This window comes from Haliotis rufescens, unplaced genomic scaffold (genome assembly GCF_023055435.1).
Source record: "Haliotis rufescens isolate VD_foot unplaced genomic scaffold, xgHalRufe1.0.p SCAF_19, whole genome shotgun sequence".
NCBI classification, from domain to species: Eukaryota; Metazoa; Mollusca; class Gastropoda; order Lepetellida; family Haliotidae; genus Haliotis; species Haliotis rufescens.
Window position 1 is genome coordinate 17,533,877 of NW_025963879.1, and position 27,422 is coordinate 17,561,298.

At 43.4% G+C, this 27,422-nt stretch overlaps 1 protein-coding gene across 1 annotated transcript in view; it reads right to left on the bottom strand.

The window, feature by feature from the left end:
- Positions 1 to 2,531: 2,531 nt before the first annotated feature.
- LOC124137553 overlaps positions 2,532 to 27,422 on the bottom strand; it is a 105,443-nt gene continuing 80,552 nt past the window's right edge. The window contains exons 64-82 of the mRNA XM_048398946.1: positions 27,069 to 27,313; positions 25,528 to 25,642; positions 24,194 to 24,483; positions 21,892 to 22,006; positions 18,715 to 18,932; positions 17,534 to 17,648; positions 17,007 to 17,233; positions 15,633 to 15,764; positions 14,613 to 14,762; positions 13,827 to 13,919; positions 11,890 to 12,065; positions 11,288 to 11,445; positions 10,024 to 10,190; positions 9,241 to 9,291; positions 8,633 to 8,662; positions 6,300 to 6,417; positions 4,304 to 4,395; positions 3,015 to 3,129; positions 2,532 to 2,727 (exon numbers count right to left, since the gene is read on the bottom strand). Of these exons, the coding sequence (XP_048254903.1) occupies positions 2,601 to 2,727; positions 3,015 to 3,129; positions 4,304 to 4,395; positions 6,300 to 6,417; positions 8,633 to 8,662; positions 9,241 to 9,291; positions 10,024 to 10,190; positions 11,288 to 11,445; positions 11,890 to 12,065; positions 13,827 to 13,919; positions 14,613 to 14,762; positions 15,633 to 15,764; positions 17,007 to 17,233; positions 17,534 to 17,648; positions 18,715 to 18,932; positions 21,892 to 22,006; positions 24,194 to 24,483; positions 25,528 to 25,642; positions 27,069 to 27,313 (2,734 nt within the window). The 3' untranslated portion in view covers positions 2,532 to 2,600. The remainder of the gene's footprint in view (positions 2,728 to 3,014; positions 3,130 to 4,303; positions 4,396 to 6,299; positions 6,418 to 8,632; positions 8,663 to 9,240; positions 9,292 to 10,023; positions 10,191 to 11,287; positions 11,446 to 11,889; positions 12,066 to 13,826; positions 13,920 to 14,612; positions 14,763 to 15,632; positions 15,765 to 17,006; positions 17,234 to 17,533; positions 17,649 to 18,714; positions 18,933 to 21,891; positions 22,007 to 24,193; positions 24,484 to 25,527; positions 25,643 to 27,068; positions 27,314 to 27,422) is intronic.

Consider the following 27,422-nt stretch of genomic DNA (forward strand, 5'->3'; position numbering starts at 1 on the left):
ATTACAAAAAAACGGAGATTTGAGTAAGTATATATAATTGTCAAAACTGGCATTAGGCTCCAATTTATGTTTGTTTTTTCCTTAAACACACGGGGGAATCCAAATCTATATTTCCTTTAAAATGATTTTCACGAAATGATAGTTTATCCTGAGACATTTGCGCTGATGCTAGTACGGACACGATGTTATATTGATATACAGAAAACTACGTTTATAACGAACACGCTTATAACAAACTGACCGATATAACGAACTTATTTTTTATTTTTTTAGTACCAGCAATTTGTTGAACATTAGCTGTATATATGCGTATAACGAACTACGGTTATAACGAACTAAAATTTGTGGTCCCTTTGAGATCGTTATAACCGTAGTTTACTGTATATTGAAAATAAATTGTGATGCGATTAAATAACATGTAATAAACACTATCTGGTATAAATCATCCAGGTGCTCACTATACACAATAACCCGGCGTGCATCAGTACGTAAACCACATCCTGGTACAAGGCACGAGACGTCTTGGTTGACCGTCACGTGACATGCTACACAGCACATAGGCTTACTAAATATGTTGGTGCAGGTGGTTTTACTTATGCAACTGATACTAAATTGTATGAATCCTTGGTTCAGCCTATAATGCAATACGGTGCTCCCATCTGGGGGTTGTACGAACATAAAAAGTTAAACACTCTGCAAAATAAGGCATGTAAATTTTTCCTCGGCCCTAGACGTAATGCGTCAAATGTTGCCGCCAGGGGAGACATGGGTTGGAAATCATGTGTCACTAAGCAACGCATAGAAATATTTCGTTTATTCTTTCGCCTTAACAGTATGGAAATTACAAGATTGCCCCGTGTCATTCATGCTTGGTCAAGCAAAAGAGTGCGCTCATGGGAAAAGGAGCTAGTTAGAAACTTAAACGTCGTCGACTTGAACGATGTCTTTTCGATGACACGTGGTCAGTTCACTCTCATTAAGCCAAAATTATTTCAAGTGGATGAAACTGCTTGGTTTTCAGAGCTGTGGAATGATGCTAATAACCCTAATGGTGAGTGAGTATGGGTTTACGCCGCTTTTAGCAATATTCCAGCAATATCACGGCGGGGGACACCACAAATGGGCTTCACACATTGTACCCATGTCGGGAATCGAACCCGGGTCTTCGGCGTGACGAGCGAACGCTTTAACCACTAGGCTACCTGACCGCCCCACCCTAATGGTAATAAGCTCAAGGACCTATAGATTGCTTAAGAAGGACCTAGCGCCTGAGCCGTATGTCTTATCAAATTATATCCATAGAAATACCAGAAAATATTTGGCACTTTTACGCAGTGGCAGCCTCCCCATTAACATTAACATGGGGGGGGGGGGGGGGGGGGGGGGGGGGGGCGTATAATGTACGCATGGTGTGTGAGTGCGTGTGTGTGTGGGGAGGTATAATGTACGTATGGTGTGTATGCGTGCGTGCGTGCGTGAGCTTGTGTGTGCGTGTGTTTGTGTGGTATGGTGTGTGGTGGTGGCTGGGGGGGGGGGGGGGGGGGGAGGTGGGGGGTCTCCGTGTTTGTGTATGTTTGCGTGCGTGACTTTATAAGTGTTTTGGCGTGTGTGCTTGCGTGCGTGTTCATAACCCAATCTTAACTTTAAACATTGTGTTAGTATATGTCTTAATTTACCTTATCCAGATTATGACGTTATACATTTGCTTTTATGTCTAGTGTCTCTTAGTCCATACCTGGTCGGATGTTATATTTTTTTGTTTTTGTACGTGTTTTAGTGTGAAGTGTATATAACATGTGACCCTATAATAAACATTATTCTCTCTCTCTCTCTCTTAGAGCCTTTCAAATTAATGCTCGCTATATGGCTGACATGATGCCGATGCGACGTTAAATTTAAATTTAAAATTTTAACTCACTCAAATTAATGCACCACAAAAGAAAGAAATGGTTGAGCGGAGAGCCTCATCACCACTCTAAAATCTTTATTGTTCCTTATATTTTGACTGTCAGTATTGTCCGTTTGCCCGTGTTCGTTACCATCAAATAGTGAGTGAGTGAGTGAGTTTGATTTTATGCCTCTTTTAGCAATATTCCAGCTATATAACGACGGGGACAACAGAAATGGGCTTCACACATAGTAACCGAGTGGAGAATCGAACCCGGGACTTAGGTGTCATGAGATTTAACCCCCAGGCTACCCCACCGCCCCTTGGACCTAACAGTGAGTGAGTGAGTATGGTTTTACGCCGCTTTAGCAACTTTCCAGCAATATCACGCCGGGGACACCAGAAGTGGGCTTCACACATTGTACCCATGTCGGGATTCGAACCCGGGTCTTCTGCGTGACGAGCGAACGCTTTAACCACTAGGCTACCCGACCGCCCCTTGGTCCTAACAAACCAGTGTATCACAGCTGGACAAGTATATATGTAGGTTGCCCGGAAAAGCCACCAAAAGGAGCACTTTTAACAAACTTTAAGGCCTTGAAAAGCCTCGGTGCTATTGATATACAATACTCATTAGATAGTGTCATGTATAACATGTTTTATTATATAAAAAATACATTTGGCGTCTGAAGCGCCTCTGGTGGCTGTTCGTTTACTGTTCTGTGTACCCCACGGGGTAGTTGATGACGAAGCCAGTGGGGCACTTAGGTATCGGACAGCATTTTCCCGCAGGGGCACTGTCCAGGTGGCACTGGTCAGGAAGATTCCACTGCAAACACCTGGGAAGAAACCATTGCATTTTTGTTAAAGAATCTGCGGATGTGATAAACAGAGAGATTATAATGGCCGTATTTTGCGAGCATAATATGCTAATATAGTTAGCAAAAGAAAGTAAACTGAGTTTGTTTTCTATGTAATTGAAAATTAAAAGAAATTTCTGAAAAATGAAAATTCTCTCATGGACAGTGAATTTCTTTTTTGAAGAGCTCTGAGTGACTCCCTGCCGTGAGTTGCCCAGGTATGAGTATCAGGCTACAGCGCAGCGTATAGCGGGACCCAGTCTTACTTTGTCTTGCACTGGTAGAACGCCCTTGTCCCATCTACACACGTGCACGTGTAGTCGCAGCCGTCGTCCCAAGTCTGTCCCTCAGAGTATGTGCGGCCCTTGTAGACACACGAACCTGGAGTTTAATAGACTCAAACTGATCAATGTGATTCGGTTGTAACATTAAAGGCTTTATGGGAGATGGAAGAAAATATCCAAATTTATGGCATCATTTCTTGATTTCAGATGCAATTCCTGCCTTAACTTGTACGGTGTGGTCCCGTGTTTTTTCAGGTGAACACTTGACTTGCCTTTTCATGTGTTTGTGATGGACTCCATCGGCGGGTCAGGATACGCTTACCTTTTTATGAACACCTGTATCATCTATATTTGATAGAGGGTGGTCGGGTAGCCTAGTGGCTAAAGTACATGTAAGGTGGAACAGGGTTTAATGTCTTGTTTAAGATTATTGCACAATCCTTATATATCATCGTGTATGCCCATGTTTAACATGAATACCCTACTCAGACAATGTATACAGAGCCGACCAGTCCTTGTTTTAGCCCCTTTATACTGAGCGCCAGGCAGGGTAACAACAAGTACCATCTTTTAACGTCTTTCCGTATGACACGGCCGGGGATCGAACCCCGGACCGTCCGCTCTCCAGGCGGACGATCTACCACTAGACCACGGAGGCGGTCCATCCTGTTCAAAGATCTCTTTGAACACACACCAATTTTAACAATATTCAAACCCTACCACGTGTCTACAAAAAAGACGAGTCTTGACCAAACAGATCAGTGCTTGATAACACGAACAACGATCCAGACCCGGTGCCATTGTATCCACCTGATCCTAATTTCTGTCGGCACTTTAGACAAGCACGCGTCCACTGTGGGATGCTGGTGTGCATATTCTGACCCTTCATCCCAAAACGCCATCGTCAATACTTCATTGAATTGTAAACACAACGTTCCTCCATTGCCCGTGACAACGATGAAGTAACTATTTTTAACCAACCAATCAACAGACGACAGCGATATGTCTTGTTTGACATCGTGTGCAAAATGTGACACGGTATCTGCTCCTAACACTGTTTTAATATCAACGGTTGGGTCCGACCAAACTTCATACACAAAATCCATGCTCGGAGAGGAGTTCCTCAGACTAATGAAAGAGGAGTCATTGCTTGTCTTGAAATAGACACGCGTCACTGTCACATCGCATAGCGGTCGTATGTACGGGTAATTGATGAATGGAAATACAAGTCCGTGAAGTATTAATGACGCTACGTTTCCATGGTTACCCACCTTTATCCTCGTGACATATAGGCGTACTACAGCACTGTCCTGGCTGCTTCTCAAGCTTACAGTTAGGGGGGAGGTTGGGGAACGCTTGGCATCTGGAAAAACAAGCGTTAATTTCATTCATGTGTTGTGCTGCTCATCTTATAAATATTGATGAAACTGATGATAATTGTTCTGTGGGTCAGCTCTTCGTTGATGAGTTGATAATTGTTCTGTGGTCAGCTCTTCGTTGATGAGTTGATAATTGTTCTTTTGGGGTGAGTGAGTTGGGTTTAACCCCGCTTTTAACAGTATTCCAGTTATATCACGGCGTGTCAGCTTAAAGTGGGAGGAAAGCCCGAAGTGATGCAGGTCTCAGACGTTTAGCACTTCGGTGAAACCCACGAGCACGGGTATGGTGCTGACAAACCTAGAAACACAATCGGGGCGAACAATCATAGGTTTCTGGCGTGCCCAAGCGAATCGCGGCGCCTTAGACGACTGGGCCACCCGTGCCCCCAATTGTTCTTTTGATCAGCTCTTCGTTGATGACTTGATAATTGTTCTGTTGATCATTTTTAATAACTGATAATTGTTGTGTGGATCTTCGCTTATATTGATAAACTCATAAGTGTTCTGTTGCTCTCTTATGAAATATTTAACTACGACGATGTGTACTTATTTGTTGCCTTGATTGACAACGGAAATGGCGGTGGGGTGGCCTAGATGTTAAAGCCTTTGCTCATCACGCCGAGGCCCAGGTTTGATTCCCCACATGGAAACAATGTGTGAAGCACAAATTCGGGTGTCCCCCGCCGTGAAATTGATGGAATATTTCTAACTGCGGCGCAAAACCATACTCACTCTCTTATCCTGCTAATGTCCCACATGCCTCACCTGTTTTCGAGGCCCTACACAATACGACCACGCACTTAATGACGTAATCAAAGCTCACTGAAGACATCAAACAAGAGGGCACGGGTGGCCCAGTCGTCAAAGGCGCCGCGATTCGCTGTGCAGAGTTGCGTCCCATGGGCACGCCAGAAACCTATGATTGTGGGTTCGAATACCGGTTCGCCCCGATTATGTTTCTAGGTTTGTCAGCACCATACCCGTGCCCGTAGGTTTTACCGAAGTGGTAAACGTCTGAGACCTGCATCACTTCGGGCTTTCCTCCCACATTAAGCTGATTAAACTCACTCACTCACCCACATCAAACAGTTCGCCACCTGTCGCTGAAGTAATGTTACGCATCAAGCTACAAGAGGTAAGATATTCAATACGTAACGAAGACATACCTGAAAACTTACTTTATCACAAATGCACATTTTTACCAAACTTGATCTGATGATAATTTTGCACCTGCCATCAGAAAAATGGTATCGGCTACTGTTTGTAAACAGTTTGTAAACTGTTTGTAAGCTTCCTGTCTGAAATGTCATGTGATTGATCATGTTGCGTATTTCGAAATCATGTGACGGTAACAAGATGGCGGCTGATCAACTCGTCTGAGGTATGATCACTGTATCATTAACCAAACATGGTGATTTAACAAGAGAAGTGTTGACAGAAATAAATGTTGTCAAAGGTAAGACCTAATTTTAGTGCATTTGGATTGTTATTAGACACATAATCAGAAATCCTTCTTAGCGGCTCGAAAACACAGTACTCAAGGCTATAATATGTCACATAATTAATATGCGCTGGATGTATTGTGTTTTTGTTTGTTTGTTTGTTGTTTAAAGCCGCTTTCAGCACTACATGACGGCGGTCCGTAAATATTCAAGTCTGGACCAGACAATCCAGTGATTGATATCATGAGCATCGATCCACGCAATTGGGATACGATGACATGCATCAAGCAAGCCGCCTGATTACCCGATCCTGTTAGTCGCCTCTTACGTCAAACATGGTAGCTTTAGACCCATTCTAACCCGGTCTTCAGGGGTCTGATGTATTGTAGGCATCGCCCCCCTAAACATGTCAGTCTGCCTTCTCGTGTGTTAGTGTGTACACTTACAAGTCTGAGCATCTGTAGAAGGCTTTTGTGTCGTCGACGCAGGTGCAGTTGAATGTGCAGCCATCCTGCCAGTTGTCTCCCGTCTTGTAGCTCTTGCCCTTATACAGACACTTGTTAGCTGCAACATAAAACACATCTATGTGGAGCCACGGGACAAGACCACGTGCACATTATTTCTCACCTTCCCCAAGCTCCTCGAGTTCGCGGAACTCTCTATACTATGCGATGTTACCGAGAGTGTAACGAAGGTGTCACGCGCTGGGAAGGAGCTTGCACCTGCCCGAGGCAAGGGAGATAACTGACGTTAAATGTCCAGTTTGTACCCTTGCTGAACGAGGTTGCAACTTTGGCTGGACAAAGATTAACGAGTGTCTGCATTGTCCAATCAAAACCGCGTAATGACCTAGATATAAACAACATGGATTTCAATGTTCAGATTTCGGTCGAGTGCAGGATTTGCAAAGCATTTGTCCCGTCAAAAAAGCGTCAGCTTAAATTATCCAAATCTTTTCATGTGTTTAAGCAAGGTGTTAAAGTGATGAACTTCGAGAGGTAAGACCCGTTTTTCTTACAATATAGATCTTGGTTATCGATCAGATCATCTTGACTGGGCGCCGCTATTTTGTTTGAAGCAAATGCAAGTGATATGAGAGGTGGAATTTGATTGGCCAACAGGAGGAACACAGAAGGGACATAACTTGTTATAACCACTGGTGGCGCTACGATCGAGAAACGAATTTCCAGTCTAGCTCGGCAAGGGTGGAAGCTGGACATTTACAGTCAGTCAGCTCCCTCGGGAAGATGCTTATCTTTCACATTGACAGGTGTGTGTGTTTGTTTGTTGTTTTACGTCACACTCAGCAATATTCCAGCTATATGGCGGTGGCCTGTCAATAATCGAGTCTGGACCAGACGATCCAGTGATTGATATTAGGCATGATCCACGGAACGATGACACGCTTTGACCAAGACCCCGAGCCTGACCGCACGATCCATACAGTTGCCTCTTACCATTATCATCGGTTGGTGGGGATCTATTCTAACCCGGAAACGCTGCGGGCGTACACATCAAAAGGGAAACCATTAATCCAAAATACACAAGAATACATCTCAATGTCATTTCTGTAAATGTCTAGTAAGGATCTGAATACAATACACCCTCCATTATTCAGAGCGTGTATTAAACTGTATTAAAGTCTGTATTAAACTGCCGGGCAAAAGAAAGTATACACCTATGTATAATCAAACAAAGAAGCAATGTTTATTCGATTATTATATTTGTGTTTTGGATCTTAACTTAACACATCTTCACGAGGCAAGAGAGTTAACTGACTATAAAAGTCCAGTTTCCACCCTTGCCGAACTAGGCTGGTATTATGGACAAAAAAGTCTATGCATAGTCCAATCAAATTCGCGCACCGAAATTGAAATCCGGTTCGTAAACTGGCCTGCAGATTTCGGTCGATTGCAGGATTTGCAAAGCATGTGTACCGCCAACTCGTTGTCAGCAGATATTTTTCAAATCTTTTCATGTTTTTAATCAAGGAGCTCACGTGATTTTGATGCATTTCGTGATGTAAGACCCGTTTTATCACAATATAGATCTTGATTATCGATCAGATCGTCTTGACTGGGCCCCACCATTTTGTGTGAAGCAAACGCAAGTGATGGAGAGGTGGAATCTTATTGGTCCATATGCGAGGCTTAGAAGGGACATACCTGGTAATAGCCACTGGTTGCGCTACGATCGAGCCCAGTAATTCCAGCCTAGTTCAGCAAGGGTGGAAACTCGACTTTAATAGTCAGTTAACTCTCTTGCCTCGGGAAGATGAACTTTACAGTGTTTCGGTGACTGCTTCAGCCTAGTAACGTTTTGATAACGTTTGCAATTGCTTAGTTGTTTAGTCAAATCCAATTTTCAAGTGTATATTTGCCTTTGCCCGACTGCATATTATGATAAATGTCCCATTCACTACAACTGGTTCGTTTTCACCCTGGTGCAAATAGCACAACTATAATAAAGCACCCTTTAAAATTACTCTCACGAGAGAGATACGGTGCTACGTCAGAGATAGGAGCAATGGAGGTAGTGACGTCACTTCCGGAACGAAACTATGGTGGCGAATGGGTCAAGGGTATTTATCATAATAAACTGTAGATACTAAGATAGAATACATTCGGTATTAAAGCCGATGTGACCACGGTTAAACATAACAATACCCTTCTTCAGTCATTAGGTGAGGTGAGGTGAAATGGGGTTTAGTGTCGCGTCCAAGATTATTGCGCTTATATAGCGACGTGTAAAAGCTGGAAGTCAGAGAAGAAACACTTACTGTTTTGATTTCCCGTTTGCGAACCTCCACCTGTAAGTAGATGTAAGCGTGATGATAGGGCGATATAGATCATACTTTATATATGAAATATCATCAATAATAAGGAAAGCCTTTATTTCCAATTGGTTTACAAATTCTGACGATTCTAAAAAAATGAAAAATGGTTTATTTCAAAAGTATGACTTTGGCCATGTATTACGAATATTACAGATACATGATTATTGACACTGGTATAACATAACTCTGCGCCCATAGGAACACATTAAGTTTGTTTGTATGTTTGTTCAATAATCGAGTCTGGACCAGACAATCCAGTGATTGACATCATGTGCATCGATCCACACAATTGGGATTCGATGACATGCATCAACCAAGTCAGTGAGCCTGGTCACCCGATCCCGTTAGTCGCCACTTACGGCAAGCATGGGTTGCTGAAGACCTTTACTCTCCTCGGGTCTTCGCCCCAAGATACTTTTACGAACAATAGAAAAACCACAATAATAAACCAAACTGAAATGAAAGTATTTTCATACACCTTCCTGCGAGGAAATGTTCTTTAAGAAATCCATAAACGAGGAATCAGATATAAGACACTATATACTACTCACATTTTCCCCCATGGCCACTGATGGTCATGACGTCGCCCTCGCCGGGGTTGGCTGTCGGGACACAAAAATATAAAATGTATCATGACTCGCACGTTAAACGTACAATGTAATATGAGGAGTCGTCATATATGCCGGAGTATAAAACAGTTTTCTGCAGAGCTTCAGATCAACTGCGTATTTGCGTAAAATACCCCCCCCCCCCAAAAAAAACAAAAAAAAACAAAAACAAAACAACAACAAAAAAACAACAAAACAAAACAAACAAAAACAACAACAAACTATTCCAAACCCAATTACTTTCAATTAACTTGCGCACAGAAACGCATGCATTAAATGGAAAACGAAATTGTCTGAAAACAGCACGCGTAAATACCCAATGAAGCTTTTTCAGCATGCGTACAACGGAGCTAATTTCCGAAACACAATTACGAGCTAATTTACTTTCCGAGTCAAGCCTTTATTTAGAACCGTTAGATAAATCTGAACATTATTTCATTTTTTTATATATCTCAAAATGCTTACTCATTTTGGGAAAATCCCAATAGAGTGATGAATAGATGAGTGAAAAAATATTGGTTCCCCAATGAAAAATGTAATTACCTAATTAAAATAGAAACCTTCGAGTAAAAACTCAATTGCTCAAAAGTTATCTGGAGCTGTTTCCTACATCATTTTTGGCCCACATTTACTTTTTTTCAAAATCGAAAGTACCCCGAGGTAAACAGTAAGTTATGGAGGGATAACAGGTAGAGGATGGTTGTGATGGCGGTTTTCGGTACTTACTGAATCCCCAGTGAGATCTTGTTTCGGTGGGTGAGTAGTAGAATGCTGGTTTGTCTGCTAGTCTCTCATAGAAGCAGTTGCCCTTTGTGGATATCATCATCCACCCATAGGCGTCGCAACCATTAGACTCGCTGCTGGCGTAGAATTCCCGACCGCTGTTGGCATCGCTGGAACAAGAAAGATGTGAGCGTGAACATCAGATCTTGTGAATTATTCTAAAGCTTAAGAGCATGGTTTTTGCACCGGCAGTACCTCATGGGTAGTGACGCGTGTCTGTTGTCAGCCAGCTTATGTGTGAGGTCGTGTATAACTCATGGGCATCATGGCTTACACTGAAGCAGCCACAAGGGAATTGCACGCGTTGTACGATGTTTGGTGAGTGTTCATTGGTCAGAGAGCTTGCTGGTCTTCCTCTCGCGGGGGTACCCAACCACACCGGGGTGTGAAGTTTGACCACAAGGGTAACCCACCACTTCATAACGGGAGTTTAATCACTAGGCTACCTCGCCATCTCTTAGCGGGCACTTTAACCACAAATCTACCCCGCGATCCCGGGGTGGGCACTTTTACTACTCCACCATCCCTGGGTAGGCACTTTAACCACTAGGGTACCCCACTACCCCTGGGTGGGCATTTTAAACACTAGGCTACCTCACCACCCCTAGGTGGGCACTTTAACGACGAGGCTATGCTACCATCCCTAGGTGGTCACTTAAACCACAAGGGTACTGCATCACCCCAATGTGGGCACTTTAACGACTAGGGTACCCCACCACCCCAGGGTGGGCACTTTTACCACCAGGGCAACCCATCACCTCTTGGCAGCTACTTTAACCACTAGGGTGACCCACAAACTCTTAGCGTGCACTTTAACCCCTAGGGTCACCCACCACCTCTTAGCGGGCACTTTAACCACTAGGCTACAACACCACCCCTGGGTGGGCACTTCAACCACTAGGCTACAACACCACCCCTGGGTGGGCACTTTAATTCCTAGGGTAACCCACGACCTCTTAGCGGGCACTTTAACCACTAGGGTTACCCATCACCTCTTAGCGGGCACTTTTACCACTAGGCTACAACACCACCCCTGGGTGGGCACTTTAACCACTAGGCTACAACATTGAACCACTAGGGTAACCCGTCACCTCTTAGTGGGCAATTTTAACCACTAGGCTAGACCACCACCCCTGGGCAGGCAGTTTAAGCATTAGGCTTTCCACGCCAAAGGAAAGGTGAGCGTTAGGAAAGTGGGATTCCCTACCCCTTGAGGCTGAAGACGCCATGAACGGCGTTTTTTATGTCGACGTAGGTGGAGGAGATTATCCTGCTGGGGTCCATCCAGTCGTTCTTGGTGGCACCCGTGGCGTTGAATATGATGTTAGCTTTCTCCACACCATTCTTGTAGATAGACAGCTTAATCTGGCAAGGGTTGAACAACAAAGTGAGTGAGTGAGTGAGTGAGTGAGTGAGTGAGTGAGTGAGTGACATGTTTAAATATGGTGACCTGTCATTATTTTATCATATCAAAAATACCATAAATCGAATGAAAGAACGAATGAACGAACGAACGAACGAACGAACGAAAAACGAAAAAACGAACGGACGAACGAACAAACGAATGAGACATTGGTGTATTTAATGGGCAACGATTCACGCTGATATTGGATCCTGTCATCTCTATGGGTCGATTATCTGCACATGGAGGAGCCATATGCCGCCAGCAGTTATCTACCTTCAGCAATGGCTGCAGGGACTACAAAACCTGCATCTAGTGCGACCTATACCAGTGGAAACCAGAAAGGGCCACCTGACAACCAATGGGAGGACCAGAATGTACATATGATTGTCAAATTAAGTACTCGCCTGGTCAAACTTGCATTCATTCCATCGGTTGGCGAAGTCTGGTTTGTAGTGACCCTTGAAGTTGTTGGTCAGGTCCATGGCCTTGGAGTTATACTGGTTGGAGGTGCCCGACCCAGACCACAACTGATACAGGTCTCCGGGGACTCCTGCCACGCCCTTCATTAAGATCAACCACCCTGGATGTGATATAAACAGACCTCCTGAATAGTGGGATATGTAGCAGACCCCTGAATAGTGGGATATGTAGCAGACCCCCTGAATAGTGGGATATGTAGCAGGCCCCTGAATAGTCGGATATGTAGCAGACCCCTGAATAGTGGGATATGTAGCAGACCCCCTGAATAGTGGGATATGTAGCAGACCCCCTGAATAGTGGGATATGTAGCAGGCCCCTGAATAGTGGGTATATGTAGCAGACCCCTGAATAGTGGGATATGTAGCAGACCCCCTGAATAGTGGGATATGTAGCAGGCCCCTGAATAGTGGGATATGTAACAGACCCCTGAATAGTGGGATATGTAGCAGACCCCTGAATAGTGGGATATGTAGCAGACCCCCTGAATAGTGGGATATGTAGCAGGCCCCTGAATAGTGGGATATGTAGCAGACCCCTGAATAGTGGGATATGTAGCAGACCCCCTGAATAGTGGGATATGTAGCAGGCCCCTGAATAGTGGGATATGTAGCAGACCCCTGAATAGTGGGATATGTAGCAGACCCCTGAATAGTGGGATATGTAGCAGACCCCCTGAATAGTGGGATATGTAGCAGGCCCCTGAATAGTGGGATAGGTAGCAGACCCCTGAATAGTGGGATATGTAGCAGACCCCTGAATAGTGGGATATGTAGCAGACCCCCTGAATAGTGGGATATGTAGCAGGCCCCTGAATAGTGGGATATGTAGCAGACCCCTGAATAGTGGGATATGTAGCAGACCCCTGAATAGTGGGATATGTAGCAGACCCCCTGAATAGTGGGATATGTAGCAGGCCCCCGAATAGTGGGATATGTAGCAGACCCCTGAATAGTGGGATATGTAGCAGACCCCCTGAATAGTGGGATATGTAGCAGACCCTGAATAGTGGGATATGTAGCAGACCCCTGAATAGTGGGATATGTAGCAGACCCCCTGAATAGTGGAATATGTAGCAGACCTCTGAAGAGTCCAGCTGAATAGTGGAATAGGTAACAGACCCTTGAATAGTTGTCTCCCTGAATAGTTGAATGATTAAGAGACCCTTGAACAGTCCCCTCTGAATAGTTGAATGTGTATCAGACCCCTGAATAGTGGAATATGTAACATACCCTTAATATTGGGACAACGGTACCCCGAGTTAATTGATATATAAGAGTGCCCCCGAAGAGTGGAATACATACAAATCATCCTGAATAGTGGACTATATAAACATCACCCCGAATAGTGAAAGGTATAAACACTGCTCCGAATAGTGGAATAGATAAACATCCCCCCAAATAGTGGATTGTATAAACATGACCCCGAATAGTGAAAGGTATAAACACTGCTCCGAATAGTGGAATAGATAAACATCCCCCCAAATAGTGGATTATATAAACATCACCCCGAATAGTGAAAGGTATAAACACTGCTCCGAATAGTGGAATAGATAAACACCACCACCCCCCACCCCCCCCCGCCCCCCAAATAGTGGACTATATAAACATCAACCCGAATAGTGGACTATATGCCCTATATAGTTGGGGAATTGGGGCTAATGCCACTTTTTGCAGAATCTCAGAGTGTCAGGTCATAGAAATTCAAAAATACAGGTTTGTGCGTATCCTGTCGCGTCTAAGAGGAGTAACTCTGCACAACTTGGTCACCCTTAGTATATACGAGAGACGTTGGGGGACTAGGTCACTTCAGCTGAATTTGAATTGCATGTGTACTGTTCATATTGTTTTTCAATCAGTCATACCTTGTGATGAACCAGATCCGAACAAAATCTGCACTCCCGTCAGCGTCGTTATGGTGGAGCTGAGTGACTGACCGGTGACAATTTGCTCGTGGGCTGAAACAAACAGTTGGATGAGTGTGGTAGTGTGGTATTTTCTGTGCCAACGACATTAGCGCTACTACTTCGCTATATAAGTGCAATAATCTGGGATGCGACGTTAAACCCAATTTCAGCTCACCTTATCGCTACAACTACTGTACGTTAAGATCAAGTAAAGGAATTACAATAGTCTCAGCGTTAGGATCCCTTGTGGAAGTGGGCGCTAAACTGGAATAACGTTAGGATTGGGTATTTCGGGTAAGTTAAAATTTAACGTCACATCGACATTATTTGGGTATTTAATAGTCTAGAGTGGGACTAAGATTTTTGCTGGGCACGGACCAGTCGGACCACGTTATCTCGAATCTAGCGGGACCATGTTGTAACTTCGAGATATCCGGACATTCGAGATAATGTGGCGTGAACATTAGCATGGCGGTCGGGACCAGGAAGTAGTTTCGAGATATCGGTACATTCGAGATTTTCGAGGTTTAACTGGTTTTTTTTATCAATAAAATAAAATATATTATTTTATTTTCCAGAAAGGAGTCGAAAAAATTATCTTCAACACATTTCACCCAGCATGTCCAGCTTAAAATTTCTTTTTGAGAAATGCCGGAGACAAAATAATATTTTTGAAGAAATTATTGAATGAAAAGGCATTTTAGGTTATTATTCAAGCTACGTAAATAATATTTGAATACTCACGACAGAAGCCACAGGTACGTTTGCAGTTAGCCTTTGCCCATGTTTCGTACGGGTCTTTGCAGGACTGGGCGCCGTAGGAGGGACAGTTGGTGAGGACGTCGGTGCAGGCTCCGACAAGTACAGGAGCTGGCGTCGTCGTAACCTGTCCAGCTGTGTGTATAGATGATACAATTTATTGCCAGCACAATCCAGATTTAAGTGACAGATAATGGTTTGACGTGTCTTTCAGAAGTATTCCAACCAAATTCTCGCTATTACAAAGTAACCTTACATTGACATTTGTTGCATGTCTTTCTGCTGTTGGTAGAATGGTATTACAAAGTAACCTTACACTGACATTTGTTGCATGTCTTTCTGCAGTTGGTAGAATGGTATTACAGAGTAACCTTACACAGACATTTGTTGCATGTCTTTCTGCAGTTGGTAGAATGGTATTACAGAGTAACCTTACACAGACATTTGTTGCATGTCTTTCTGCAGTTGGTAGAATGGTATTACAGAGTAACCTTACACAGACATTTGTTGCATGTCTTTCTGCTGTTGGTAGAACTGTATTACAAAGAAACCTTACACAGACATTTGTTGCATGTCTTTTTGCAGTTGGTAGAATGGTATTACAAAGTAACTTTACTCGGACACGTGTTGCATGTTTTTCTGCAGTTGGTAGAACGGTATTACAAAGTAACCTAACTCGGACACGTGTTGCATGTTTTTCTGCAGTTGGTAGAACGGTATTACAAAGTAACCTTACTCGGACACGTGTTGCATGTTTTTCTGCAGTTGGTAGAATGGTATTACAAAGTAACCTTACTCGGACACTGTATTACAAAGAAACCTTACACAGACATTTGTTGCATGTCTTTTTGCAGTTGGTAGAATGGTATTACAAAGTAACTTTACTCGGACACGTGTTGCATGTTTTTCTGCAGTTGGTAGAACGGTATTACAAAGTAACCTTACTCGGACACGTGTTGCATGTTTTTCTGCAGTTGGTAGAATGGTATTACAAAGTAACCTTACTCGGACACTTGTTGCAAGTCTTTGCGCAGTTCTTGACCGCCCAAGCCTCATAGGGACCGCTGCAGGAGCTGACCCCATACTTGGCACAGTTGTCCAGCACGTCAGCACATGCTGTAGCCACTGTGGGTTTGGCTTAACATAGAAAGAAAAGATCATATTGTTTTTCTCATCTTCGATGTATGCTCACATAGATATTTTAGTGGGCGAAAGGAATGGTTTGTTTTCCGTGATAACAATTTCAAGTTTTGAAATCACTCAACATTATGACTGACATAATTGAAACATGTTGGTTTATGGCGTGTATCGGACAGCCCATTTCAGCTATTTCAACGTCAGCAATTCCCCGAATAAAGCGGTATTTCCTGGAGACGTGACACAGTGACTTAAGGAATTCAAAATTGAAAATAATTACAAACGTGATCAACAAGACTGTTAAACCTGAAATGTCACATATCAATTGATTTGTACACTTGCGTTTTGGATTTGACCAAAAGATTACTAACAGAAAACAAAAAGTTAAAATGTTAATTGGCTGAAATCAGGCACTGAAACACTGCAAACGTAAGGTCCAAAAACAACAACTATGATGCACGTATCAAATATATCACCATCGAATAACCATTTCCTGTTTGTTTCATTTTTAGCAACCATCAAACATGGGCGTATACTTTCTTTTGTCTGACAGTATATTACGTGTTTCTCCAGGACTTTGGTGAGGTGAGGTGAAATGGTGTTTAACGTCGCGTCCAAGATTATTGCACTTATATAGCGACGTACATGTACGTGTGTGTGTTTGTGTGGCTGCTTGTACTAGTCCGGACTGATGCCGATTTATAGTGCTAGCTCACTGAGATACCATGCCACAATTATCATGAATACCTTACTCAGACAGAGTATACTGACTCCGAGCCGACCAGTCCTTGTTTTAGCCCCTTAATGCCGAGCGCCAGACAGGGTAACAACAAGTACCATCTTTGAACGTCTTTTAGTATGACGCGGCCGGGGATCGAACCCCGGACCTTCCGCTCTCCGGGCGGACGCTCTACCACTAGACCACGGAGGCGGTCCCCAGGACTTTGGTAAATAGGCCTTTGTAGTTTGATCCGCAAGGCAGCCTGTACTCATGTGTCAACAGGATTGTAAAATGTCACTTATCAATCTTGTTCACACTTGTTTTCCCTAATATTTAAATATGTCAATTGAATTGGGATAAAAAAGGCACATTTTATTCTTTGCGGAACAACATAACGACATGGTGAAATTCAAACAAGACCAATAAAGCACAACACATGCTCAATGAGAAGAATTACCCTAACAGTAATTGCACTTCCTCTATAGTTCTCAAATAATTAATTACAAAATTAATTAACTCACGGCACAGTCCACAGAAAGCTGCACAATTAACTCTTGCCCATGACTCGTATTGTCCCGTGCAAGCGTAGGTGCCGTACACCTCACAGTTGGGTTTCACGTCCTTACAGTTCGGGTCCGCTGACGGGGACGGGGAGGCTGTGACCTGGGCGCTACAGTCGACGGCCTTACAGCACCCCTGGGTCGGTTTCAGTCGGCAGGGGGCGGGCAGAGACGTGTATGAGGGGCACCTGTCAGGCAACAATTGATCAATTACAGATTTGTATGTTGTTGTTTAACGCCGCACTCGGCAATATTCCCGCTATGTGACGGCGGTCTGTACATATTTGTCTGGACCAGACAATCCAGTGATTGCCATCATGAGCATCGATCTGCGCAATTGGTATATGATGACCTGCATCAACCAAGTCAGAGAGCCTGACCACCCGATCCCGTTAGTCGCCTCTTACGACAAGCATAGTCGCCTTTTACGGCAAGCATGGGTTGCTGAAGACCTATTCTAAACTGGATCTTCACGGGTTTGTACTCACATTGGGTTACATCTGTACTGCCTCGTCTTGGCATCGGTACATTCACAGCGGTAATCACAGGCGTCGTCCCACTTCTGCCCCTGCTGGTATACAGTGCCCTTGTATACACACCCGGCTGGAAATAAGTGAATGAGTGAGTGAGTGAGTGAGTGAGTGAGTGAGTGAGTTTTGTTTAACGCCGCTTTGGGCAGTATTTCAGTTATATCAAAGTGTGTCGGTTTTCAGTCATCTACAACTTTGTGAAACCCATGACTCTTGGTATATATTGTGCTGACAAAGCCACACTGAGTGAGCATTGTTTTACGCCACTTTTAGCAATATTCCAGTAATATCATGGCGGGGGGCACTAGAGATGGGCTTTACACATTGTACCCATGTGGGGCATCGAACCCGGGTTTTCAGCATGACGAGCGAACAATTAAACCACCTCGACAAAGCCAGAAACGTCATCAAGATCTTGTTCGAGTAGAAGAGCTTATGTATATTTGAAGTGAGTATGGTTTACGCCGGTTTTAGCAATATTCCGGCAATATCACGGCGGGGGACACCAGAAATGAGCTTCACACATTGTAGCCATTTCGGGAATCGAATCCGGTTCTACGGGGTGACGAGCCAATGCTTTAACCAGTAGGCTACCCGACCGCCCCTTTATGTATACATGTATTTGAAAACATTGTTACATGGTTTACATGTGAGGTGAGTTTGGCTTTACACTACTTGGCACAATATTCCTGTTATATCATAGCCTATCAGCTTAATGCAGTGTAACTCCCGCAGTGCTGTATGCCATTGGCTTGTATCAAACGAGTCGGGTTTGGTGTGAATTTGGGATTCGAACGCACTGTCAGCAGATCCTGGTACGACTTGTAGTTTTAAACAGATTTTATTTGTATATTCGAAACGGTCAAATGGATTAGGCAAAAGCTGTTCAACTTGTGTTTAACGCCACTTTCAACAATATTTTATCTATGTCACTATGTAACAGCTTGGTGCGGAAGAAAAGCATGAAGTGATGCAGTTCTTACACGTTCGCTATTTACATGAAACCCACGAGCATAGGTTCCGGGTATGCCTCAGGGACGCAACTCTGCACAGCAAATCGTGTTGCCCTAGACGACTGTGCCATCGGATACCTGCTTGCAACCTATATGTGTGTGCTGAGAAACTATCATATTTAGTACCTGACGAGCCGCCGATAGTTTGGCCGTATCCCACGTTGTAGCCTGGTCGGAAGCCACTGAAGCCGCCACTGAAGGAGCCGAACACGGGGTAAACGCCAGGGTTGACGATGGGGTTGATGATGGTGCCGTCCGGCTTCTTGCACACCGGGGACGAGCAGCATCCTGTCTGAGGTTTCACCATGTAGCAGTCGCTGGGCAGGTTGTCGTAACTCGGACACCTGTGGAGTTAGTCAATCACTGAGTGCTGAGTCAACTTGATGCGGATGGGTCATCTGAGCTATTGATAAGTGCTGAGTCAACTCGATACGGATGGGTCATCTGAGCTTTTACTAAGTGCTGAGTCAACTCGATGCGGATGGGTCATCTGAGCTTTTACTAAGTGCTGAGTCAACTCGATGCGGATGGGTCATCTGAGCTTTTAGCGAGTAGTGATTCAGCAAAATACGGATGGGTCATCAAGCTGAGCTATTCCTGAGTGCTGAGTCAACTTGATGTGGGTGGGTCATCTGAGCTATTACTAAGTTGTGATTCAACGAGGTACAGGTGGGTCATCTGAGCTATTACTAAGTTGTGATTCAACGAGGTACAGGTGGGTCATCTGAGCTATTGCTAAGTTGTGATTCAACGAGGTGCAGGTGGGTCATCTGAGCTATTACTAAGTTGTGGGGGCGGTCGGGTAGCCTAGTGGTTAAAGCGTTCGCTCGTCACGCCGAAGACCCGGGTTCGAGCCGTGATATTGCTGGAATATTGCTAAAAGCGGCGTAAAACCATACTCACTCACTCACTCACTCACTAAGTTGTGATTCAACGAGGTACAGGTGTGTCATCTGAGCTATTACTAAGTTGTGATTCAACGAGGTACAGGTGTGTCATCTGAGCTATTACTAAGTTGTGATTCAACGAGGTACAGGTGGGTCATCTGAGCTATTACTAAGTTGTGATTCAACGAGGTACAGGTGGGTCATCAGAGCTATTACTAAGTTGTGATTCAACGAGGTACAGGTGGGTCATCTGAGCTATTACTAAGTTGTGATTCAACGAGGTACAGGTGGGTCATATGAGCTATTACTAAGTTGTGATTCAACGAGGTACAGGTGGGTCATCTGAGCTATTACTAAGTTGTGATTCAACGAGGTACAGGTGGGTCATCTGAGCTATTACTAAGTTGTGATTCAACGACGTACAGGTGGGTCATATGAGCTATTACTAAGTTGTGATTCAACGAGGTACAGGTGGGTCATATGAGCTATTACTTAGTTGTGATTCAACGAGGTACAGGTGGGTCATATGAGCTATTACTAAGTTGTGATTCAACGAGGTACAGGTGGGTCATCTGAGCTATTACTAAGTTGTGATTCAACGAGGTACAGGTGGGTCATCTGAACTATTACTAAGTTGTGATTCAACGAGGTACAGGTGGGTCATATGAGCTATTACTAAGTTGTGATTCAACGAGGTACAGGTGGGTCATATGAGCTATTACTAAGTTGTGATTCAACGAGGTACAGGTGGGTCATATGAGCTATTACTAAGTTGTGATTCAACGAGGTACAGGTGGGTCATCTGAGCTATTACTAAGTTGTGATTCAACGAGGTACAGGTGGGTCATATGAGCTATTACTAAGTTGTGATTCAACCAGGTACAGGTGGGTCATCTGAGCTATTACTAAGTTGTGATTCAACGAGGTACAGGTGGGTCATATGAGCTATTACTAAGTTGTGATTCAACGAGGTACAGGTGGGTCATCTGAGCTATTACTAAGTTGTGATTCAACGAGGTACAGGTGGGTCATCTGAGCTATTACTAAGTTGTGATTCAACGAGGTACAGGTGGGTCATATGAGCTATTACTAAGTTGTGATTCAACGAGGTACAGGTGGGTCATCTGAGCTATTACTAAGTTGTGATTCAACGAGGTACAGGTGGGTCATCTGAGCTATTACTGAGGGGGGATTCACTTTGATACGTGTGGGGGCGCTCAGGTAGCCCAGTGGTTAAAGCGTTCGCCCGGGTTCGATTCCCGACATGGGCACAATGTGTGAAGCCCATTTCTGATATCCCCGCCTTGTTATTGCTGCCAGGTATATTGCTAAAGGGGGCGTAAAACCAAACTCACTCACTCACTCACTGCTACAGGTGCGTCATATCCATAACTGAGTAGAGATTACACTTGTTACAAGTTGGCCAGATGACCATTTACATTGGGCATTTGATGGACCAAGCATATTGCCTACGAAAGGTCAGGGGCCATATATCTCAGAAACAGATCACTTGTTTCCCCATCAGTGACACATAGACACGGAGGTAATCAAGGTGTCTTTCACGAATCAGTTTGTACGCGCTATAAGTACTTCTAATATTTTTGGACAGCCTTCCTTCGTTAGACATCGGGAATCATCCATGAGAAGTGAGTCAACCTGATGCGGTCGGGTCATCCGAGCTATTTCTGAGTCAACCCCAGTTAGACCGCCTCCGGTCTACAGGGCGAATGTTGATACAGTTACTTTAGGTCCATTATTTACTCCAATTTATTATGATTATTTCAACTGACACTGGGATAAATGATTGATATTTCTCCTCCTTTGTTGACAGATTTCTTAAAGCTTAAATTTTTCAACAATCCTGCCCTAGACTGAAAATAATCTCTGTTTGTGAATATCTTCACACTGTCATGGATGTGTTCACATAGTGTTTCCAATGAATTAAATACATCTGGGAGTTTTTTTGTAATTGATTCGGGACAATGTCCAGTCCGAGATAATAATATCAAATTATCTTAACATAATACCTTGTCAAGTCTAAACTGGTCCCGTCGAGGATTAAATTTTGAAAGTCCAAAGTCCCGTTTCCTCAAAGCGATCTAAGCTCAATGACTTTCTTACGCCTATGTTGTAATGTGGGAATTACGATAATCTTAGCGCTAAGTCTACCCTGTCATGTTCTATAAGTTGATCAAACATGTTGGAGATGATAGTGAAGAGTTGTATTCAGAAGTTCGGAATCAGATGCAGATGCCTGGCCCAGAATATCTGATGAGGCGGGACCGTCTTTGACGAGACTAAGACAAGCCTATTATTTTAAACAATCACCAATATGCAAATACACGTAGGCATTAACAGTTGCGCCGCTACTGAAACAAAGCATGAATACTTTGTGGTAATAAGCAGTGGTACTTACATGGGTTTGCAGGAATAGTATCCAGACCTGGCGTCGAGACACTCACAGTCGTAGGTGCAGCCATCCTGCCACTTCTCACCCTGGTGGTACATCTGCTTGTTGTAGACACAGACGCCTGGGAACAACAGGAGTAGATTCATCACTGATACCTGAATATTTCTTTCAAAGAATTCCAGGAGACTAAACTAAGGAGAAGCGCTCGTAAAATCGTGCATATTTTGGTTAGTCTTGTGTCATTTCTTCGACAGTTGTATTCGTGAAACATATTTGTTACATTTAAAGTCTCTCTGGCAATATCACAGCCATATAGAGACGAGATATTTGACACTATGTAGAGTTATTCAAGAGAGGGACATTGAACTGCTCCAGGTGATCCAGGATCTGGTAATGTTACGTAACTCAAGTAAGCAATCAACTGTCTCCAGGTTTGGTGATCAAGGCCATTTCCAATATCAAGATTCTGGGAGCTCAGACATTGCCTATTTCTATGTTCAGTGAGTGAAGACATTGCCTATTTCTATGTTCAGTGAGTGAAGACATTGCCTATTTCTATGTTCAGTGAGTGAAGACATTGCCTATTTCTATGTTCAGTGAGTGAAGACATTGCCTATTTCTATGTTCAGTGAGTGAAGACATTGCCTATTTCTATGTTCGGTGAGTGAAGACATTGCCTATTTCTTTGTTCGGTGAGTGAAGACATTGCCTATTTCTAGGTACAGTGAGTGAAGACATTGCCTATTTGTAGGTTCAGTGAGTGAAGACATTGCCTATTTCTAGGTTCGGTGAGTGAAGACATTGCCTATTTCTAGGTTCGGTGAGTGAAGACATTGCCTATTTCTAGGTACGGTGAGTGAAGACATTGCCTATTTCTAGGTTCGGTGAGTGAAGACATTGCCTATTTCTATGTTCAGTGAGTGAAGACATTGCCTATTTCTAGGTACAGTGAGTGAAGACATTGCCTATTTCTAGGTACAGTGAGTGAAGACATTGCCTATTTCTAGGTTCAGTGAGTGAAGACATTGCCTATTTCTATGTTCAGTGAGTGAAAACATTGCCTATTTCTAGGTTCGGTGAGTGAAGACATTGCCTATTTCTAGGTTCAGTGAGTGAAGACATTGCCTATTCCTATGTTCAGTGAGTGAAGACATTGCCTATTTCTATGTTCAGTGAGTGAAGACATTGCCTATTTCTATGTTCAGTGAGTGAAGACATTACCTATTTCTATGTTCAGTGAGTGAAGACATTGCCTATTTCTAGGTTCAGTGAGTGAAGACATTGCCTATTTGTAGGTTCAGTGAGTGAAGACATTGCCTATTTCTAGGTACAGTGAGTGAAGACATTGCCTATTTGTAGGTTCAATGAGTGAAGGCATTGCCTATTTGTAGGTTCAGTGAGTGAAGACATTGCCTATTTCTAGGTACAGTGAGTGAAGACATTGCCTATTTCTAGCTTCAGTGAGTGAAGGCATTGCCTATTTCTATGTTCAGTGAGTGAAGACATTGCCTATTTCTATGTTCAGTGAGTGAAGACATTGCCTATTTGTAGGTTCAGTGAGTGAAGACATTGCCTATTTCTAGGTACAGTGAGTGAAGACATTGCCTATTTGTAGGTTCAGTGAGTGAAGGCATTGCCTATTTGTAGGTTCAGTGAGTGAAGACATTGCCTATTTGTAGGTTCAGTGAGTGAAGGCATTGCCTATTTCTAGGTTCGGTGACCAAGGGCATTACCTATCTCTATGTTCAGTGCTGAGAACATTTGGTATCTCATGATTGGTTATCGAGGACATAACGGTTCTCTTGCTTTGGTGATGTTCGACGATGCTGCGTATTTCTAGGTTCGTTGATTGAGGACAATACATACATCTGTATTCAGCGATTGGGGACATTCCGTATATCTATTTTCGTTGATCGGGGACATTACGTATACCTAGTTCTCTGATCGGGGTCTTAACGTATGTCTATATTCGCTGATCGGGGACATTAGGTATATCTACGATTGCTGATCGGGGTCATTATGTATATATATGTTCGCTGATCTGGGACTTAAAATATATACTATATTTGCTGATCGAGGACATTACGTATATCTATGTTCTCTGATCGGGGACTTAACGTATATCTATGTTCGCTGATCAGGGACATTACGTATATCTACGTTTGCTGATCGGGGACATTACGTATATCCATGTTCGTTGAAAGAGGACATTGTGTGTTTCAGAGTACAGTGTCCGCATGTTAGCTATCTGTATGTAAGTTCAGTGACCAAGGGTCAAATACCTCTGAACCAAGCGCATGTCACCAACCTCTCAGTCCAGTGATAGTTTGTCCAGGAGGTACAGTTGCTCCCGCACCGGGGAGGTTGACGCCACCGAAGACGCTGCCTCCAGCAGGTCCCACTAGAAGCTGTTGTGCACCCGTTGATGGTGTAGGGGTGTTGCCGAGGGAGTCGGGAGTTGGTGGGAGGCTTGGGACCAGTTGGGGAACAGGGACGTACGTTCCCTTGCCTGGCACATTACAGGTGAGGCTGGGACAACACTGGCCTGGGATGCTTACCATCTTACAGTAGTTTGGCAGGGGAGGGAAGTTGGGGCATCTGGGAGAAAAAAAGGGAGACAATTAAATATTTCTGACTTTGATAAACGTCTCATGGCTGAACAACAGCTGCAACATTATATCAAGTAGAAATGTCACATAGAACTAAATGTACTCTTCCAAATGCATGGATACCCAGCCGGCGCCGCAGATAGCTGAGCAGAGTTGCGTCCCTTTGACATGCCAGAATGCTATGACCATGGGTTCTAATCCCAGATTTGATCTGATGGAGATGGTTAGTTTGTCAGCACCAAACCCGTGGTCATGGGTAAATGTCTAAGACCTGCATCATTTCGGGATTTCCTCCTAAATCAAGCTATCATGTTCATGTCATGATGCATGAAATGCTACAAATTTGCGTCAAAAAATTAAATCAGCATAAAATCATAATTTTCCTTAACATCGTGTGTAATAGATAATTTCTTTCCATTGTCTTTCATATATAAAATTGGTCAGTTAGGAGTGAGTGCGTGTGTGCGTGTGTGCGTGTGTGCGTGTGTGCGTGTGTGCGTGCGTGCGTGCGTGAGTGTGTGAGTGAGTGAGTGAGTTTAAACGCCGCTTTGAACAGTATTCCAGTTATATCACGGCGCGTCAGCTTGATGTAGGAGGAAAGCCCGAGGTGATGCAGGTCTTAGAAGTTTACGACTTTGATGAAACCTGTGTGCACGGGTATGGTGCTGACAAACCTGTAAAACAATAATCAGGACGAACCGGGATTCGAACTCTCAAAAATTGGTTTCTCGCGAATTGCAGAACCTTAGACGACTAGGCCACCGGCTCTGCTGCGAGTGATTAGAATTAAATCATGTCTTTTTCCAAACGTTTAGTAGCATTCATTTATTAAAGACCCGATATTTGTCATCTGTCTGGAAAGGACGAACCCTGATCAGCATTTACTGAACATTCATGTCCCTGTGCGACCAGTAAGTTGTGTGGATGTGAATGATAGTGATTCATATAGTCGGAATCATACAGTGGATTCTGTTGTCAGCAGATATTTCTCATAATTATGGAAATGGTTCTGTCACTTTTATTTCGAACTCACTTTGACGTGCACTGGTAGCGTCCAGCGTTGGCGTCGTTGCAAGTACAGACGTACTTACAACCGTCATCCCATGACTGACCTTGGGTGTACGTCTTGCCATCGTAAACGCACACGCCTAGAGGGAAGGAGTAAAGTTAGGGCAACACAGGTTTAATATGGAGCAATACTTGGTCATATAAAAACGTTGTTTCTCATCAACATCCATAATTATTGCCCCGACCCTAGGTTCATGTAGGTTATATTTGCAAGCTAAATTTGGTTCCAGTTCCGTATTATATAGCTCTGTTCCGAATTCGAAGTTACACTTTTTGATGTAACCGGTCAAGACAACTGGTAATGGCGTTTGTAATTTATTATCAAATTAACACCACAAACTACGGTGGCCCATAAGGGACACGGAGTCTGTTTTTCAATATTTTGATATTTCACTTACTGTTATCGTAACCTTTTGCAAATTAACACGATTTGTCTTACAAATATGTGATAAATCATGTGTAAAGAAGATATTGAATCGCTGAAAAACGAAACGAAAATGTCAAAAACTAAAATGAAAATACAGAAAACTATTTCCACCGCGGTGAAAATATTCCCACCGCGGTGAAAATATTCTCACCGCGATGATAATATTTACACCGAGGTGAAAACTATTTACACCGCGGTGGAAATAGTTTTCTGTGTATTCATTTTATTTTTTGATATTTTCGTTTTGTGTTTTTGACATTTTCATTTTAGTTTTTAACCTTTTCGTTTTGGTTTTTGACATTTCCATTTTAGTTTTTGACATTTTCACTTCACATTTCAGCGACTCAAAAGCTACTTAAAAGTACATTTTCTATGTTTTCGGATGTTTTTATACATGATTTATCACATATTTGTATGGCAGATTGTGTTAATTTGCAAAAGGTTAAGATAAAAGTAAGTTAAACATCAAAATATTGTAAAACAGACTCCATGTCCCTTATGGGCCACCGTAACAAACAGATAATCTATACTTCTTCATATCATTGTTTTAATTTATTAAATATGTGAATGTTGGACTGGTAGAGAGATCGAAACAGTAATAATAATAATTCTATATACAAATCCATAAATTCTGAAGGTGATACCCAGTTAAAGACATGATAATATATTCTACTTTTTCACCTCAATTATTAGTCCTTATGCAACAAAACAATGTTCACAACTTATTAGAACCAGATATTTTGCGCCGATACGAAACTCCCTTGGTTGACGCGACCGCCCTATCGGCTTTATTATTGTCATTTAGAACTGTACGTTTAAGTTAGAAATCAGAAATCGTTGTTGCTCACTCGTACTGAATATTTTTTAGCCTTGACACTGATTGGCTGATTAAAATATCGACCTGACACGACCTCCCGTGGGGCACGGGACATCTTGTCATCTTGACACAGAAAGGTATGTGCGAAAAAAATCTGATTTTAATCATTGACATGATGACTATCATAAGTCTGTATGGAGCTTAGCGTCACTGACTAAGGCAAAAGCGAGAAAATATTACAGTTGATTCGACAAGTACTTACTTCTCCCGCCAACCGTATGCTGCATCCCGGGGATGGCACTGACTTGGCTCGTCCCCGTGAAGATGGTGTGGGTGCCGAGTGGGACGATGTTCTGGATTGTGGGGTCCAGCGTGGGGGAAGCGGTTGGCTTGCTGTTGCCGGAGAGGGCGTTAACCCCACCCGTACAAACTGGGGCCTCGCAGCATTTGTCCGCGGGGTCGGGCTGGAGGTGGCAGTACTTGGGCAGACTGGAGTACGCCTGGCACCTGGGTGGGGGAGAGGGGTAAGGGCGAAAAGATATGTGTGGTTAAAAACGTCATTGCCGTTGGTGTACATATTCGTACCCGTATTTCTTAATTTAAAAAGAATAAAAAA